Raw genomic sequence first — 15,950 nt, 5'->3', positions numbered from 1 at the left:
TGCATCATACAGGAGTCTTGAGCCAAATCACAGGCGCTCTGCTTGTCATCAGCAGGCAAGCCTCAGATTTGAAGGAATGTTATTTATTCCCACATAAGATCATGACGGAGCCCATTGTTATAAAGATGATCTAGCTCAGCAGAAAGGCTCCAAAATGTTCAGGTTCTTGCTTTAGCCCCAGATTTAGAACAGATATGCCAAAGCCTGGCCCTGCTCTAGTCTGAGGCGATTCATGCCGTCAGTTTTCCTCAGTTTCATAGGACTGTTTTGTGAAGACAGCTCAATGAAGAGTTGAAGACTTGGCAAAAAGTACAAGTTTTCATAACACTGATGTTTAAATGTGTTCTATCAAAAACCTACCTTGGCTTCTTCCAAGCGACCCAGGGCTTTGAGCAGGTTCCCCAGGTCACTGCGAACACAGTACAAATCCTAGAAACCCAGAGATACTCTGTTATTAATTATACTCTGCTTTTTTGACCAAAAATATCTTGAAATTACTTTGATGTATCTAGCTCCCTGTCATTTTATTCTGTCAACTAAAGATACTGCTTGACAAATTTAAGTATAAAACTACAATCCCTCATCCACAATTTCAAATTCCAAAAAGTTACAAAACCTCATTTGATGATTAAAGCTGACCTGAACTGGCACAAAGCTATTTACAGAATTTATTGTGAATACTTAAGTGTGAATACTCATATCTTGGAATACTCATAGCTTAGAAATATAAATGTGTTTTACTAGAAGGTGCTGCTTCAGACCCACCTGGGAGTTTTATATACAGTATTATCATCTTTAAAATCCTAAAAATTCTGAATTTTGAAACTCATCTCATCCCACCAGTTTCAGATAAAAGACTATGGGCCTTACTATGGCTTCTCCTGTCCCCAAACGTCAGCCATTGTTTTTTAAAAAAGCATCGAACGTTTGTTCAAGGTTATGATGAATCACTCCTATATCAAGGGCCAAAAATTTTCCATGGAGGAAAAAAGTATTTAAGCCATGATTAGCTCTCAGCAAAGCTATCCTTGGGCTGTCAGGCATATTTAGAAACCTTGACTTCATTTCACTATTAGAAGGATTACCATCCAACCAAAGCTTCAATCCTGGCACCTCATTACTCATTAGTATTAAGTGCTATTAGAGTTGATTGGATGAATAATGAAAAGCAGTTGACTCTGCTTTTTATTAGCAGCACGACTGTGCTGCGAGTCCTCTGGCTCACCAGTCCGTTCATCGGTATGAAAGACACGTCAGACCAGTGAGTTTAAATTTGTACTTGTCCTTGTTTGCCTATGTCAGTCAAATCTATCAGTCAACAAGTAAAAACAATGGCAACAGAGAGTAGGTTTATCATTCTAAACTGTTCCATGAGTGGAGGAGCCTTAAATTAAGTCCTAGAAAGTGAAATTTTATCAACTGTGCCAAAGTATCATCATATATATTATTCTATGTGAAACTGTATTATGGTTTGCAAAGTCAAGAAATTAATTTTACTGATGAACATCTTTTGTGGTTGTATATTAACATCCATCAGGTGAAACAAGTCATCCAGCAAAGAACAGACTACCACAGAACACCCTCATGGTTGGCCATACTGGGTCAGTTCCATGATCGACCCTGTCTGTCTGTCCATCGAGCAATGACTGGGTGTTTTGGGAGAGAATGGTTGTCTCCCGCGACTTCAAGCACAAAAGGTTAATGCTAATCCTCAATACATCATAGGTAACATTAACCTTAGTACAGACTTCCCCTCCTCTAATGAGTCTAAGCACTTTTTAATCATATTTATTCTCTCAAAAGTAATGACCTTTATAATCTTGCTATCTACTTTGTATGATTTTTTCCCCTAAACTTTAAGAGTTACCCATCTGTTTTGGCAGACGACGACTGAACAATCCAATCTGCTCCTTACAAGCTCCTTCTACACCTGATTGTTGTGGTTATACATCTTTGGACTTTTACCAAGTCCTATGCCTTTTCTGAGCCATAATAATCAAAGTCTTGCAATAATTCTCCAACAATGACCCTAATGGGCTATACAATTTAGCCAACTGCTGCAAAATTTTACCCTCTAGTTTCTACAAACTCTTGGATGAATGCCATCCAAGTCCTAACAGTGTATCTATCTATCTCTGGTTGTATCATCTGGATCCATTACAGCATACTAAATCAAGTTAACACAACGCCTACAGTTGAAAATAGATTACCTTCAAGATCACTATAAGATAATCAAGAAGGCAGTTTTAGAAAAAGCTAAAACATACCATATTAAATATAATAATGAAATCCAATTCTCCCACTTGGGAATCCAAACTTCTCCATCAACAGCTAATTTCTAAGAAATTCAAGGATATCACTATTCTCCCAAAAGTTCAAAACCTAAGACATCAATTCTCCTTTATTCGTCAAATCAAAACAATATTTGCTAAGAGAAACACATTTCTCAAACCTAGCCCATTCTACTCATTCCCAGGTTAATTATCTTCTATGCAAACCTTTATTCAATTCAATAATATGCCTGGAACTGCAGAGAAAAGAAGTTAACAGAATCGTCATCCTCAAGGGGCTTACAATCTACGTGGAGAGACAAGACGCATACATATTAAATGCCCACATGGTGGTAAAGAACTTTAGAGAAGCAAGTGAATTCAAAGGGGAAATTTACGCTGGGTATTAAAGGATGAGTAGGGCTTTAACAGACAAAGGAGGAGGGTCCTGTAGACAAGGGAAAATAGTATGAATAAAGGTAAGGAGATGGAAATGAGTAAGAATTTTCCTGAATAACTAGCGCTCCTAACATAGCATCTATTTCCTGCCTTTCCTCCTAGAGGCCCCCTACCCCCACCCACAACATCTACATACACAAGAAATAAAATCAGGTTGATAAAAACCTACAGTAGTTCTCAATTGCCTCTCAAATTAAATTCAAACTCCTCAGCCTCTCTATTCTTTCCAAATCTTCCAACTGACTCTTCTCTACTACACTCACTTCTTGTTACTACTTGACTCACCACTTCAGCCAAGAAATCTACTTGCTATTTACCTTTCTAGAGAATGCTTAGGTTATAAGCACTCACTCAAAAAACCTTCTGACTAATACGCTCTAACAATAATCATCCGAGGAGCTTACACCTTTCTTCCTTTATGGGTCAGGTCCTGTCTCATACTATAATCCACAACATTTCACCCCCCCCCAACACATCTCCCCAATTCCTAACAAAGCATTGTACATACAATAAGCACTCAAATATTTAAATGTGACATTTGCATAGTAAACAACAAAAAGCAGAGAAGAGAGGAATAGAAATATATGTACGGTTTTCTATAGTTTAGCTGTATAAGTGAGGTTCATAACAGTAACACACAACATGACAGTAACACGCAATGGTCAGGATGCCAGTAGCTCTCAGTGTTATGCATCCACAATCAAAGCAGAAGCAATGGTTCAACAACTTATAAGACTCCAAAAAAGGGGCCAGCCCCATGGTGTAGTGGCGTAGTCATTAAGTTTGGCATATTCCACTTCAGCGGCCAAGGTTTACTGGTTCAGATCCCAGGTGCAGACCTACACCACTCATCAGCCATGCTGTGGCAGTGACCCACACATAAAGTGGAGGAAGATTGGCACAGATGTTGGCTCAGGGCTAATCTTCCTCAGCCAAAAAAAAGAAAAAAAAGACTCAGAAAGAGAGTTCCTTAGAGCAACTCAGGGTTATAGCCATCTTACAAAGGACAATTTTATGCATAATTCATAAAAGGGATTGCCAGGCATGGGCAACTCTTAGTGAGCCATCATGTGAAAGATTACTAGTTACAATAAGCACCTTCAAATACAATGGACTAAAATTTTAGTCAAATTATTAAATCACCCAACATTACAGAAGACAATTCAGACTATAAAAATATGAAACAGCTCTGTGTAATCAAGTCACAGAATAACTTCTAAATTGACATTTTGTTTAACTTAAAAAGATAAACACTGCTGAAAACAGGTTATCAAGAATGTTACCTTAACATTTTAGTGCTGCAAAACCAAAATAATCTGAGTTTCTTTAACTATTTTCCATAGAATGTCAAATACATCTATGATTCAGGCCAACAACGCACTGCCAAAAAAAGCAGCATTTAGGAACAGACAAGATTCTGTCAGAATTGACAAACACATTTGACGGTAAGCTTGAATCTAGTTAAGACCAAATATCCTGAAATAAATTAAAATACGATCACCATGGTAGATTTAGGTGAAATCAAGGCAGTTTGCACAATCCTTTTTTCACTGTTGCCGGTAAAGACACAGAAATAAAGCAGCACCTTCCACTAGGAGAAATACAGAACCAGATGGGAATGTACAGCTGTTCAATGCCTTCAAGGGGTAGTTTCATGATTTATTTGAGTACTATCTTACTTCTTTGGTAGGGCACAATGATACGCTTCCTCTTAACATGTTAAATATTGAAAAGCATAGTTCTATCTCCCACTTCAGTTTTCCCTTCTCATCATACTCCTACAGTTTGGTACAGTCACGCCGTCGCTTATGGACAGGGATACAATGAGAAATGTATCATTAGGTGATTTCATCATTGCGCGAGCAGCACAGACTGTACTTGCACAAACCTAGATGGTATACCCTACTACACACCTAGCTATATGGTACTAATCTTATGGGACCACTGTCATATATGGGGTCGATCACTGACAGAAATGTCATTATGCGGAGCATGACTACTGTCAGCAGCAATGACTGCTCTGCTACAAATGCAGGCAACTGGCAATCCGAGTCAAGGGATCAAAGTACAAAACATTAGGGGCGGGGGGGGCCGGCCTGGTGGCGCAGCAGTTAAGTTCCCACATTCTGTTTTTCAGTGGCCCGGGGTTCGCTGGTTCGGATCCCAGGTGCGGACATGGCACTGCTTGGCAAAAGCCACGCCGTGGTAGGCGTCCCACATATAAAGTAGAGGAAGATGGGCATGGATGTTAGCTCAGGGCCAGTCTTCCTCAGCAAAAAGAGGAGGATTGGCAGTAGTTAGCTCAGGGCTAATCTTCCTCAAAAAAGAAAAAAATAAATTAAAAAAAACATTAGGGGCCACTGCTGTGTTAAGAGGAGACAAGTGAGTTTATATTCAATCAACAAGCGAAGGGTAGAACCAACCTTGATTAATGAAGGGAAAGAACTTACTATGACAATTTAGGTGCACAAGTGAGCCCTGAGCCTTGGCAAGAACAGAGTCCAAGCCCCAGTGATAGCAAACAGAGGGTCCCCTAAAACTTCTTGTGGGTAACTAGCTAGAGAGTACCGCAACAAAAATTACAAAAAGTCACTCAAATTTACATATATATGCGTTGACTATCTCTAAAAGGATACATAAGAAATTAGTTTCATTGGCTACCTCTCCAAGAAGGGTAGCTGGTAAACTTTTCATTGTATCTATACAAAAAGCGATGAACGAAAAAAATAAAAAATTTTAAACCTCAAAATTAACTGAAAAAATAATGATTAATAGATGTTGCAATAAAAAGTGATTTCAGATCTTTCTGCAAACTACTAAATTAAGCTTCAATCTCCTAACCTGTAAAACAGGGATTAAGGGACAGCAGAACATGATCAATGGTTTTCAAACTGTGCTTGAGGGCCACCTTGAGGGGTGGATGCCCTCTGGGCATATCATTCCCCTTTTATCTCTTATTTCTTCTCTCTTCACTGTTTGCTTTCAAGATTCAGGCTCAGCTCTTACTATCCACTTCACCGTTACTAGCTGTGTGATCCCAAGAAAGTTAAAGAAGCCTGGAGTCTGTTTTTTTTAATTGGTAAAACTGGAAATAATCCCATCTACTTTGAAGGATCACTGTGAGCATTAAAGCCAATGTCTGAAGCTTGACTGGCAAAGTATCTGGGCACATAGTAGACTTTGAATAAACAGTAGCTATAGGAGTTACTTATTAACCAATTCCAGGGTTGTTGCAAAACTAAATGTTGACGACACAGCTTGGAAATGTATTCTTAAATTTTTTCTGGATTCCTACAATCTCTCTCTTTATCACTTACCTCTTAAGTTTTTAATCTATCTTCTTTCCCTAACTACATCAAAAGTTCTGAGGGCAAGTCTTACTTTTTTTGTGTACCTTTCAGAGACCCTAACACAGTGTGAACTTTATGTCTGCCAGCTGGGCCTCACCTGTTCCTCAGAAAACACTGGCAATTTAGACAAAAAAATTTTAAGAACTAATCAAAACGTTGGCGTGGGTACTATCACTTCAATTCTCTCACTTCTAATTATGTTGAAAGAAAAGAGCATAGGATATTGAGGAACAAATTTTGCAGTCTAGTTTCCCTGTCACTGATCCATATACTGGCATCTCGTTTGAGCTATTTTATATTACAGATTAAGGTCCTTTATTCACTATTCATTAAAAATCAATTAACTATTGCAAACACCAATCAGAATTTCTCCAAATTTAATCACAACAGCCCTAACAATCATCTGTTCTGTACTTTTACAAGCATTATAACAACAAATGTCGAGTTTCTTCCCATAAGGATAATTTTTATGTTTTCTAATATAACTTGTTAGATAAAACGAATTTTTTAAAACATAATGGAGATCTGGTTAAGGCACTATCTTAAGTAGACAAACATTTCTAAACTCTTGACTTTATTCCATGCAAAAACCTATTTTAGCGTCTGAAGCATCAAACTATGTTTCTGGGCTTTTGTGAAGGGAAAATAACCATTAAAATTTTACTCACAGGATTGTACTGAAGAGCAGAGACGTAAGCTTGGACTGCCCCTTCCATGTCACCTGCTGCTACCAACGCGGCTGCCAGGTTAATATAACCATCGATGAAATCTGGTTTGAGACGCAATGCATGCCGGTAATGCTCAATTGCTTCCTGTAACTGCCCTCTTTCCTTGTACACATTCCCCAAATTCGAATAGGCTTCTGCCAGAAGGGGATTCTGTTTAATTGCCAGAGTGCTAAAGTGAGCAGATCTGGAAAAGGCGAAAAGTGTTGATGCATGGGTATGCATGTTACAGAAAGAAGATATGGCCCATACGCAGCTCAAACAGTTTCTGAAGATCCTGTGCTACTGCTAATTATATAACTATACATTATCTTTTAACTAGTGCATAGTAGGAAAAATTTTGGAAATCAAAGTTTTTCAAAAGTGGAAGTATTTCAGATTTCAAACTGGAACACTCTTTTTTCTTATGAGATAAAATCCTTACTAGAGTCTTATTACCAAACTGTCACATTGTAAGCTATGATTATTAAGATCAAGACCGAAAACGCTATGTGCATGAGTCTCATGATCCATTTGTTGATATGCACATCTTTAAATGTCTAAATAAGCCAGAATGACATTCAAGGGACAAGAACACCGATTCTTCCCTTTCAATTAATTCAACTGCTGAGATAAAAGCAGCATATCTTAACAACTTAATGATAGTATTTGCAACTTGAACCACATATGTACTTCCTACCACAACATATACACCATCGTTTCTGCGCACTTCCTTCCCTCAAGCTGACATGTCTTACAAAGGTGAGACTAGATGCTCAGATGTATACTAAGAATAATTTATTACCTGAACAGAGTTAAGAAAGCAGCAGCTATAGGTGGAAAAATCTAGAAAAAGTCCCTAGTCATGCTGATAATCTAACTACCACCACCACAAAAGGAAGGAGAAAAATTGGCAGCTGGGCATGTCACAAATGGGCAAGAAAGAAGATGTGCGTCGGTGGCTCGGATGAAACCAGTACTGGAAACATTTCAAGCTCAAATATTCAAGTATCATTTTTCAAGCTCAGCACCCAGAGGCAGCAATCACCAGCAGGTACCCCCACATCTCCTACCTGTCCAGCCTTCGACACTGGAAGTGTATAGATGAAAGTAATAAAAGCACACCAGTATTGTCTGGCTCTTGTCGCCAAAGCTGCATGCAGTGTCTCTCAGCTGCCTCAAAATCTCCTGCCTGATATTCTCGATGTGCCAACTCAGCTAACCCTTGGAAGGAAAGCATACGTTTCGTTGGTTCTGGAGAATCATCAAAACATTTGAGGGAAGGAGGGGGGAAAACAAAAAGTTAGAAATGCAAACAAAAAAATGTAAAAATATGGTATATTAAACTTAAAGATGAAAACGCTTGAAACTATGTAAAGCACTAGAGTGTTCTGCGCATTATTTATACCCCCAAGTTAACATCAGATGCAGAATTGGCATTTTTTAAAATTCACCCATTAACTTACTTTCCCAGACTAGGTAGAAATATTTACTTCCAATGAGATTACATTTTATGACCAAAAATACTTTGTACTTTCAAATTATAAATCCAGAGGTAGCATCTAAAGATTCACTGAAACATCATTCTGTATACCTTAGTTAACATAAAGAAACAAAATATAAAACATGTGATTTGCAAGGTCACAAATAACCTACTGGGAAATTTAATAGTCTGTCCCATGGTTTAGGTTGGATTTGTGCGGGGTGGGGTACTGGCAACAATATATCTCTTAACCTGGTATACCATGTGTTTTTAACTCTTAAAATTATATTGCTGTTTTTGTAGATTTCACAACTTCAGTTTTTAAAATTAAATTAAGGGCAACACTAGACACAAGCATGGGGTTAAAAAAGAACTAAAAGTCAAGGTGCTATTTTTAAAATAGCTGACAAACAAGATGAATGCATCCGTCAAGAGCCAAAATACTTAAAGGGGTCAAACATTTTAAATAAAGACCCAAGATTATATAGCTCCCCTATCATCCCAAACTCACAATGAGACCAAATTACCTAAAACCCACCCACGATGATTTAACACTAGCATTTTCCAAAGAGCACTGATACTGTCTGAAGGATTGAGACATCGCACACAACCCTACATAAACCAAGCAGTTACCTACAACTGCAATGACTTCTTTAAGAGTGGGAAAACGCTAAAATACAAAACCATTTGATAAAGTGCAACGGAATGAATAATAGATGAAAGCACTATGCTGTGTGTAAGTGACTTAATTCAGATACATAAAGGATATAGGTAAAGGTCAGAGGGGGAAAAACAACAACAAACTCTCAATTAAATACTTAAATGAAACATTACTGGGAACTTGGCCATAGCACTTTCTCTAGACAGTTGCAATGAAAAACCATGTACAAATTACTTAAATCCTACCTAGGTCACAGTGACAAGCTCAAATTTGAGCCTGGGTCCCCAATCATTAGAGCTGGTGAGTGATCTGTATGTTCAGGAAAGCAAATTTCCTGACAGAACACACAGCTGACCACTAACACGAGAGCAAAGAGACTTGCGTCCAAATCTGGGAGGGGTTGTATCTCTAATAGAAACTAGAAAATTACATTTTAGACAAGTCTCTAGAACTTCCTAGCCCCTTATTTTAACACATTTCATCAACTTTTCAAAGCCGCTTATCTGCTATTTTAACACTTGAAATGACAACTTCCTCAAATAAAATAACACACATAGAAAAGGGCAAGCTAGTACAGAATCTTAAATCTTTAAAAATCCCCGGGCGGGCAGGAGGGGAACACTGACTAATTATTAATCCCACAATCTACAATCATGGCTAAGATACGACTGAAGATTCACCTATTACTCACTGCACAATGTCCAAAAGCAATAAACAAAACCTTTGACACATCCCAACTGAGAAACAACGACAACAAAAAAATAACCTCGTGGAAAACCTTAGAACCGCAGCCCAATCCGCCCCCCCCAATAGCCTCAATATGGAAAGGCAGCTGAAGGACGCCCCTATAATTTGGTTTCCTTATTTTTAGTACCAAATGCTCTCGACTGAATTGTCTAAAAGGGCAACCGCCTTGCACTTGTGCAGCTACACTCCAGTTGCTTTACAAACTCTTCAAGCAGGGATGAAAACTTAAAAAAATACACACCCTATGAATAAAGAGCTACTGAGCTAAAGAATGGGGATGGGAGACCCAGAGGCGGCGGCGGAGGAACACAGGGAGAAGTAACACAAAGCGAGACTTCGGCGGGCAGGGTGGTCAACGCCAAAGCACCGAGCACCAGGGTGGCTGCTCCCCGACAAGAGGAAGTGGCCCGCAGGGCTGGCAACCTCGCGAAGGAAAGGGTGTGGTTCCCCGGGAGGGGAGGGAGGACGGAGTGGGAAATCCAGGCTGGGGGCAGCGGGTGGAACCAGGCGATGGCCAAGGGAACCCCTGGAAATTTCCGATCGGAACCGGGGCCGCTCAAGCGAAGAACACCCGAAAGGCGCTGCCCCAGAGCCCGTCTCCTCGGGGCTACCTACCGCCCCCCGAGGAGCCCTGCTCGGCCCTGGCTGATGCAGAGGGAGGGGATGACTCCATCGGAATGGCACCCTGCCCTGGACTGACAGCGAAGGACCCGAGCGGCCCCGGAGAGCGGGGAAGGGGGGCAGTGGCGGGAGAGGGGGCGGTGAGCCGAATTAGGGGGGCAAACGGTCGCGAAGGAGTGGAAGCGCAGGGACTCCGCGCGGTCCATGCCGAGACAGTCTGGGCGCGCACATGTGGGAGAAACGTCCCGAGAGCAGGCAGCTGGAGAATGCATGCGACTCAAAAGCAAGAGGGGAAGCAAAAAGCAAGCAAGAGAGGGGAAAGATCTGGAGAGCGGACGACAGCGGAAAAGCCGACCAGAGGCCGGGGACGACGACAAGCTCCGCAATGCCACCGATGTAATGGGGATGGCCAGAAGGGAGGGAGGGAGGACGGCGCGAGACCCCAGCGCGGCGTCTGCCAAGATGGAACGGACACCGGTACCTGTGCTGTCGGCCACGTTGCCCACAGAAGACGCCATCTGGAGCTTCTTAAGGGAAAACACGAAGGGGGTAATTGAGTCCTGTTGCCGCCACTACTGGCAAGAATGTTTCTAGAGGTAGGACAAGGAGGGCAGCAGCCGTACCGGTGCGTTGGCAGGCTTAAGCGGCGGCGGCAGCTCCAGGCTTCAACCCGGAGGAACTCTGGTTGGCCACCTACCTCTCACGGTCTTGAAATGGCGGCGGTGGCTCCTCGGCCGAAACAACACGGGCCGGAACTACTTTCTGTTACAATCAAGTACCAGCGCGGAAGTGTCGCGGCAACCGGTGCTCCCAACAAGACGACGACACGCCAAGGCCCTGGGTCTTATGTAACTTTCCGCGCAGGGCCCATTGCGACAAACCGGATTGTGCCGAAAGCGCATGCGAGCAACCCTGTCAACCTGACTCGCGGTTGGGGCACTGTCTGGGGCAGGAGCGTCCAAGTTGTTTAGCAGTTAGAAGAGGCAGGTTAAAAAGAAAGCCATACACAGGAGGGATGCGTTTTTGTCCAAGTCGTAGAGTCTATTACCTAGCCAATAATGCAGATTTTGACATACATGCCAGAGGCATCTAAAAAAGTTTAATCAACTTTATTCGTACAAAAATGGATAGTTGCAAGGTTAAGAGATCAACTTGGAGCAAGTAAATTTAAACGGTTGCGTTTCAAAGACCGAACTGTGGGTCAAAACGATAGGGGCGGGTTCCAATTTGAACACGTCTTAATTCTGACTCCAGCCATTGGTTTAAGCACTTTAATGAAAAAGACTGATACTTTCACAGAGCCAAGTGAACCCAAACATCTCAGAGTTTGGCTATATAGCCCGAAATTTCAAAATCGTTTTGGTATTCAGGATAGTTCTGCTCACACTATTAGGGCAAATGCTTCATAACTCAGGAACACGCTGAGAGTTTGCACCCCAAAGACAGCCATAAAGATATTAAAGATGATTCATATTCGTCAGAATCCATGACTCTCTTCTGAGTTGTGACACCATTTCCACCACCTAGCTTTGCAAATCGTCACAATCGGTGATTTCGTTTAGCTCAAGGCAGTTCAGCAATGATATAAATGAATTCACTTCCCATCTACCTAAACCCCATATCTAGATGGAGTCTGAATCGCCTCCACTTCCTTGAACAAATTAGCTCTTAGGATCCTCCTGCAGTTTCAAATCCACTGTTCAGACATTTTGTCACATTGGTATTAACTTATATCTCATCTCTTATTACAAAAAAGGTTTAAGGTAGCTTGCCACATCAGCAAGAAATTATTATAAACCAATGGAGGCAACAAGTTGGATCTCTCAGAGCCTTTTCATTTCAGAAAGTCCTTGATCTAAGAAAACGAGTCAGTGAATTTCTTCAAAACATTTCTACTACCTAGCCATTTCACTACATTAAAAAAAGAAAGCACCTAAGTCCTCAAGTTCAGCTTCAATTTCTTTGAGACAGTTCACAAACTGTTAATTAGGGATATGAGCACAGAGAAAACTCATGATACTGATAATGTCTTCAATCACATTCATAATGAAGAGTCACATGCAGTGAAAAGAAGTTCACTCTACAAACTCTCCTGGAAATTGGGCACTAACCTCTTCTCTTAATTTGAATTAACTGGTAAACTCATCCACCTCTCCCCACCCCCAAGCCCCCCCCCCAAGTGCCCCATCTGTAGTGAATAAACTCAGCTTTTCAACTTTTAGAACAGACTTCTCAGATTCCACTGGCAGATGTTTAGGCCTTACTGATTAGCGGATGCTAGCTAATTAACTAAAACTCTTTTTGTTGTTAGATGCCAGGTCATGTTCCCAGTCAGGCAGGCTATTTGGCCCATCAATACTTGTGGTCTGAGCTTCCTTATCCTGAGACAAGTGTCAGAGGACGTTATGACATAGTTTGCTGCTGTGGAAAGATGGATGGTGGGGCTCACAGTGGTTCAATAAAGAAAAACCCCTGTTGGAATCTCAAGAACCCCCTCCAGGTACCTTCCAGAAAGATTTGGTTTGAAGGACTTCCTCATCAGACAAACACACCTTTTTTGGCCAATCAAGTAACATTTACTAGAGTCTCTATGTGCAAGACGCTGTGGGGGACACAAAAGTCACTAAGACAAGATCTTTGCCCTCCAGGAACCTGAAGCCCGGTTAGGTAGACACAAAAAGCCACCGGAGCATAAAACAGGAGAGTATTATTTAGGTGATGAAATACATTACTGTCTTTAAATATCTGGGGAGGGAACAGTCACTTCAGGCTGGAGGACGGTGACAAAGAAGGCCTGACTTGAGCATCATCGAAGGAGGCGCTTTTGTGTGTTCTTTTTAACGCTGATTTCTGGTTATTTTTTTTCCTCCCTTTTATGTGCAGCAATTCTAAATTCAGAATCATCTGAAATAAATCAGCCACTCCTTCAACCCCAATTCCAAACTTTGCCACCCTAATAACACCACTAATGGTGTATTCGTTTTCTGTTAGTGCGTAACAAATTCTCACAAATTGAGCGGCGGAAAACAGCACACGTTTCGCAGCGGCCGCGCCCGCGCTGGGCGGGGGAGGGAGGCGCACGCTCAGGCCGCCGCCCCGCCGCCGCGGCCGCTGGAAAATGGCTCCAAAGGCTCAAGGAAGCTGGAAAAAGACAGAGATGTAGCCCCGCAGGCCCTCCAGATGTTTGGGAATAATATTCCAGAGATTGATCCTCCTGAATTAGGTAACCAGTCATAACGAAGAAAATTAGTCCTAAACCTTCCTGAAATCTCTGAACCCGAATAAAAGTAGAGAAACTGATTTCATGGTAGTACAACCACCATCACTAGCCAGTGAGTTTGGAAAACATGATTCCTTAGTTGGTAGCTGCTGTGGTAAGGATATATGGCCCGCTGTGATATCAACAGTGAAGATGAAAAAGGTGGAAAAAATAGATCAAAGAGTGAAGCCTAATGGGTACATTAAAAAGACGGCTTTCTGCAGAACAAAAGCTCAAAGGCAAGGGGAGCCCACCCTCCGGGAGCTCTGCCAGAAGATACGTTTTCCTCTCCCCAGCACCAATAGTCTTTAAAGATGTGAGAGCTCAAAGACCAATAAGATCCACTTCCCTTGGCAATCATCTCTGTGGTCCTACCCCTTGGCCTCTTGACCTACAAACTCGGAGGATAGCTGTATCAAAATGGAGGAGGTGAGAGTCAAAGCCCAGGTTTATTCTTCCATTCCCAGTCCAGCACGGAATGATGTTGAAAAAGATTTTCACAACCTTCAGCCTGAAACTGTGCCAAGAACAAAATAATTCACTAAAGAGCTCAGAATCTCAGAATGGAGACTTGCATCTTCACCCCAACACACATGTGCCTGTAGGTATTGGACTTACACCTCAAGAGTGCATTTGGTATGCTGCGCCTGTAGGTAAGGGATGCGTCCTTTAGAAGGATAACCTATCTATTGTCGGGACAGTTCTTCTATGGAAGTTTCTGCAGTTCCTTCTCAAGTGGGAAGGAACTCTTTCTCCAAAAATGACAATCAAGTAGGCCAGGACCTAGTCGTTTCCCCAGAGATCTTTGTGGATCAGTCTGTGAATGGCTTGTTCATTGGCACCACAGGCGTCCCACTGCAAAGCCCAAGAGCGAGTCACGGTGATGACCCTCCACGTTCGCCATTGCTACCTCCAACGCAGAATTATCAAATGCAAAGGAACTTCAGTGGACTCACCAGCACAGATGTCCACGTGTCTGAAAGTATGTGCTATCATTTGATTTTGATCCTGACTCTGTTCCTGAGGTTACAAGAGTTTATGACTCAATGGAAAGTAGTGGTCTTATGGTTATGACAAGCCTTGCGGAGGAGCTGAAGAAACTTGCAAAATAAGGATGGTACTGGGGACCAGTCACATACTGAGAGGCTGAAGGGAATCTAGTAAACGTTCCAGATGGTTCTTTTCTTGTTCAGGATAGTTCTGATGACTGTTATCTTTTAAGCTCGAGCTTTCACTCCCGCAGTAAAACACTTCACAGTAGAATTGAGCACTCAAATGGTAGGTTTTGCTTTTATGAACAGCCAGATGTGGGTGGACAGTTCACTGATCTAATTAAACATTCAACCAGAGACTCTGAAAATGGAGCTTTTTGTTATTCAAGGTTGGATCTGCAATTTACCCTGTCAAATTGCCTGGATCTGCAATTTACCCTGTCAGACTGACCAATCAAGTAGCACAATTCATGCAGGTGCGTTCTTTACAGTACCTGTGTTGTTGTTAGATGTCAGTATACCTAAATAGACATTTCAAAAACTGGCTTTGCCAAACAAAATGGATTATTGACAGGAGAAGCATTACTGAAAGTTAGGAGAACCCTGTATCTTGCACTTTGGGTTCAAGAAAAAGAGATTGAAATATAGTTTACAAACTTCCATTGCTATCGAAATCTTTTGCTGCCACAACTGTTTCAGTCTTAGATGAAAAAGTAATCAATTTGTTGAGGGGTGGGGAAGTGTCAGCAGGATGTCTTGAGTTTATTTTTGGTTTTTAGAAAGGAAAGTCTTGAGGTTTTAGAAGTGTGAATTATCTTCTATCATGTACAAAATAATCGCAATGTGAAATAGATTCTCCTTCATCCACACCCCCCCAGACCTTTGCTGCTATCCGCTGTGATTTTTATGCATCAAGAGCACATTTCGTGTGTATTCAACTCAAAGTGGAATGAAACTTTTAGAATAAAAATAGTTATCTCTTTAAATGACCTGTTTTCAAAAGATAACATTGAAGAAACATACCCGTGTGATAAAACGCAGAATTTACATATACACTGAAAATGAGTTTTAATCTCATACTTTAGAAAGACTTAGAATTCTGAATTGACGTACTCTTGGGTAATAGAATGTAGATGAGCAACATATCTTTTAGAACACCCTTTGCTAAATTATTTTCAACGTTCTGCTACATTTTGGTTGTGAAAAGTGGAATTTTTCTGTTGCCTTCATTTGCATCTAGCAATTTGTATTTTTTTTAAATGGCCTCACATTAAAAAATCTTAAAGAAATATATGCCACCAATTTAGAAATTGTTGCACTTTCTGTCGTTAAACTCTGATGCAAATTGGCGTAACATAGAAAGACCTAAGGAACTAGAACTATTATTAAAGGAATATTACATGA

At 41.2% G+C, this 15,950-nt stretch overlaps 1 protein-coding gene and 1 pseudogene across 5 annotated transcripts in view; one reads left to right on the top strand and one right to left on the bottom strand.

Moving 5' to 3' along the window:
* The window catches only part of OGT (O-linked N-acetylglucosamine (GlcNAc) transferase), a 32,846-nt gene extending 21,674 nt beyond the window's left edge, over positions 1–11,172 (bottom strand). Inside the window, exons 1-4 of one of the 5 annotated variants that reach the window (XM_005614262.4) lie at positions 10,993–11,172; positions 7,857–8,037; positions 6,748–6,991; positions 361–429 (exon numbers count right to left, since the gene is read on the bottom strand). In XM_005614262.4, the coding sequence (XP_005614319.1) occupies positions 361–429; positions 6,748–6,991; positions 7,857–8,023 (480 nt within the window). In that variant the 5' untranslated portion in view covers positions 8,024–8,037; positions 10,993–11,172. Of the gene's footprint in view, positions 1–360; positions 430–6,747; positions 6,992–7,856; positions 8,038–10,776 lie in introns of all 5 variants that reach the window. The other 4 variants (XM_001493388.6, XM_070258802.1, XM_001493372.6 and 1 more) reach the window with 4 other exon arrangements.
* Positions 11,173–13,551: 2,379 nt separating this feature from the next.
* Positions 13,552–15,135, top strand: LOC100057152 (suppressor of cytokine signaling 6-like; annotated as a pseudogene).
* The last annotated feature ends 815 nt before the right edge of the window (positions 15,136–15,950 follow it).

This window comes from Equus caballus, chromosome X (genome assembly GCF_041296265.1).
Source record: "Equus caballus isolate H_3958 breed thoroughbred chromosome X, TB-T2T, whole genome shotgun sequence".
Taxonomy (NCBI): domain Eukaryota; kingdom Metazoa; phylum Chordata; class Mammalia; order Perissodactyla; family Equidae; genus Equus; species Equus caballus.
Note: the sequence above shows the minus strand (reverse complement) of the source record. Positions and strands in the feature narration are given on the sequence as shown.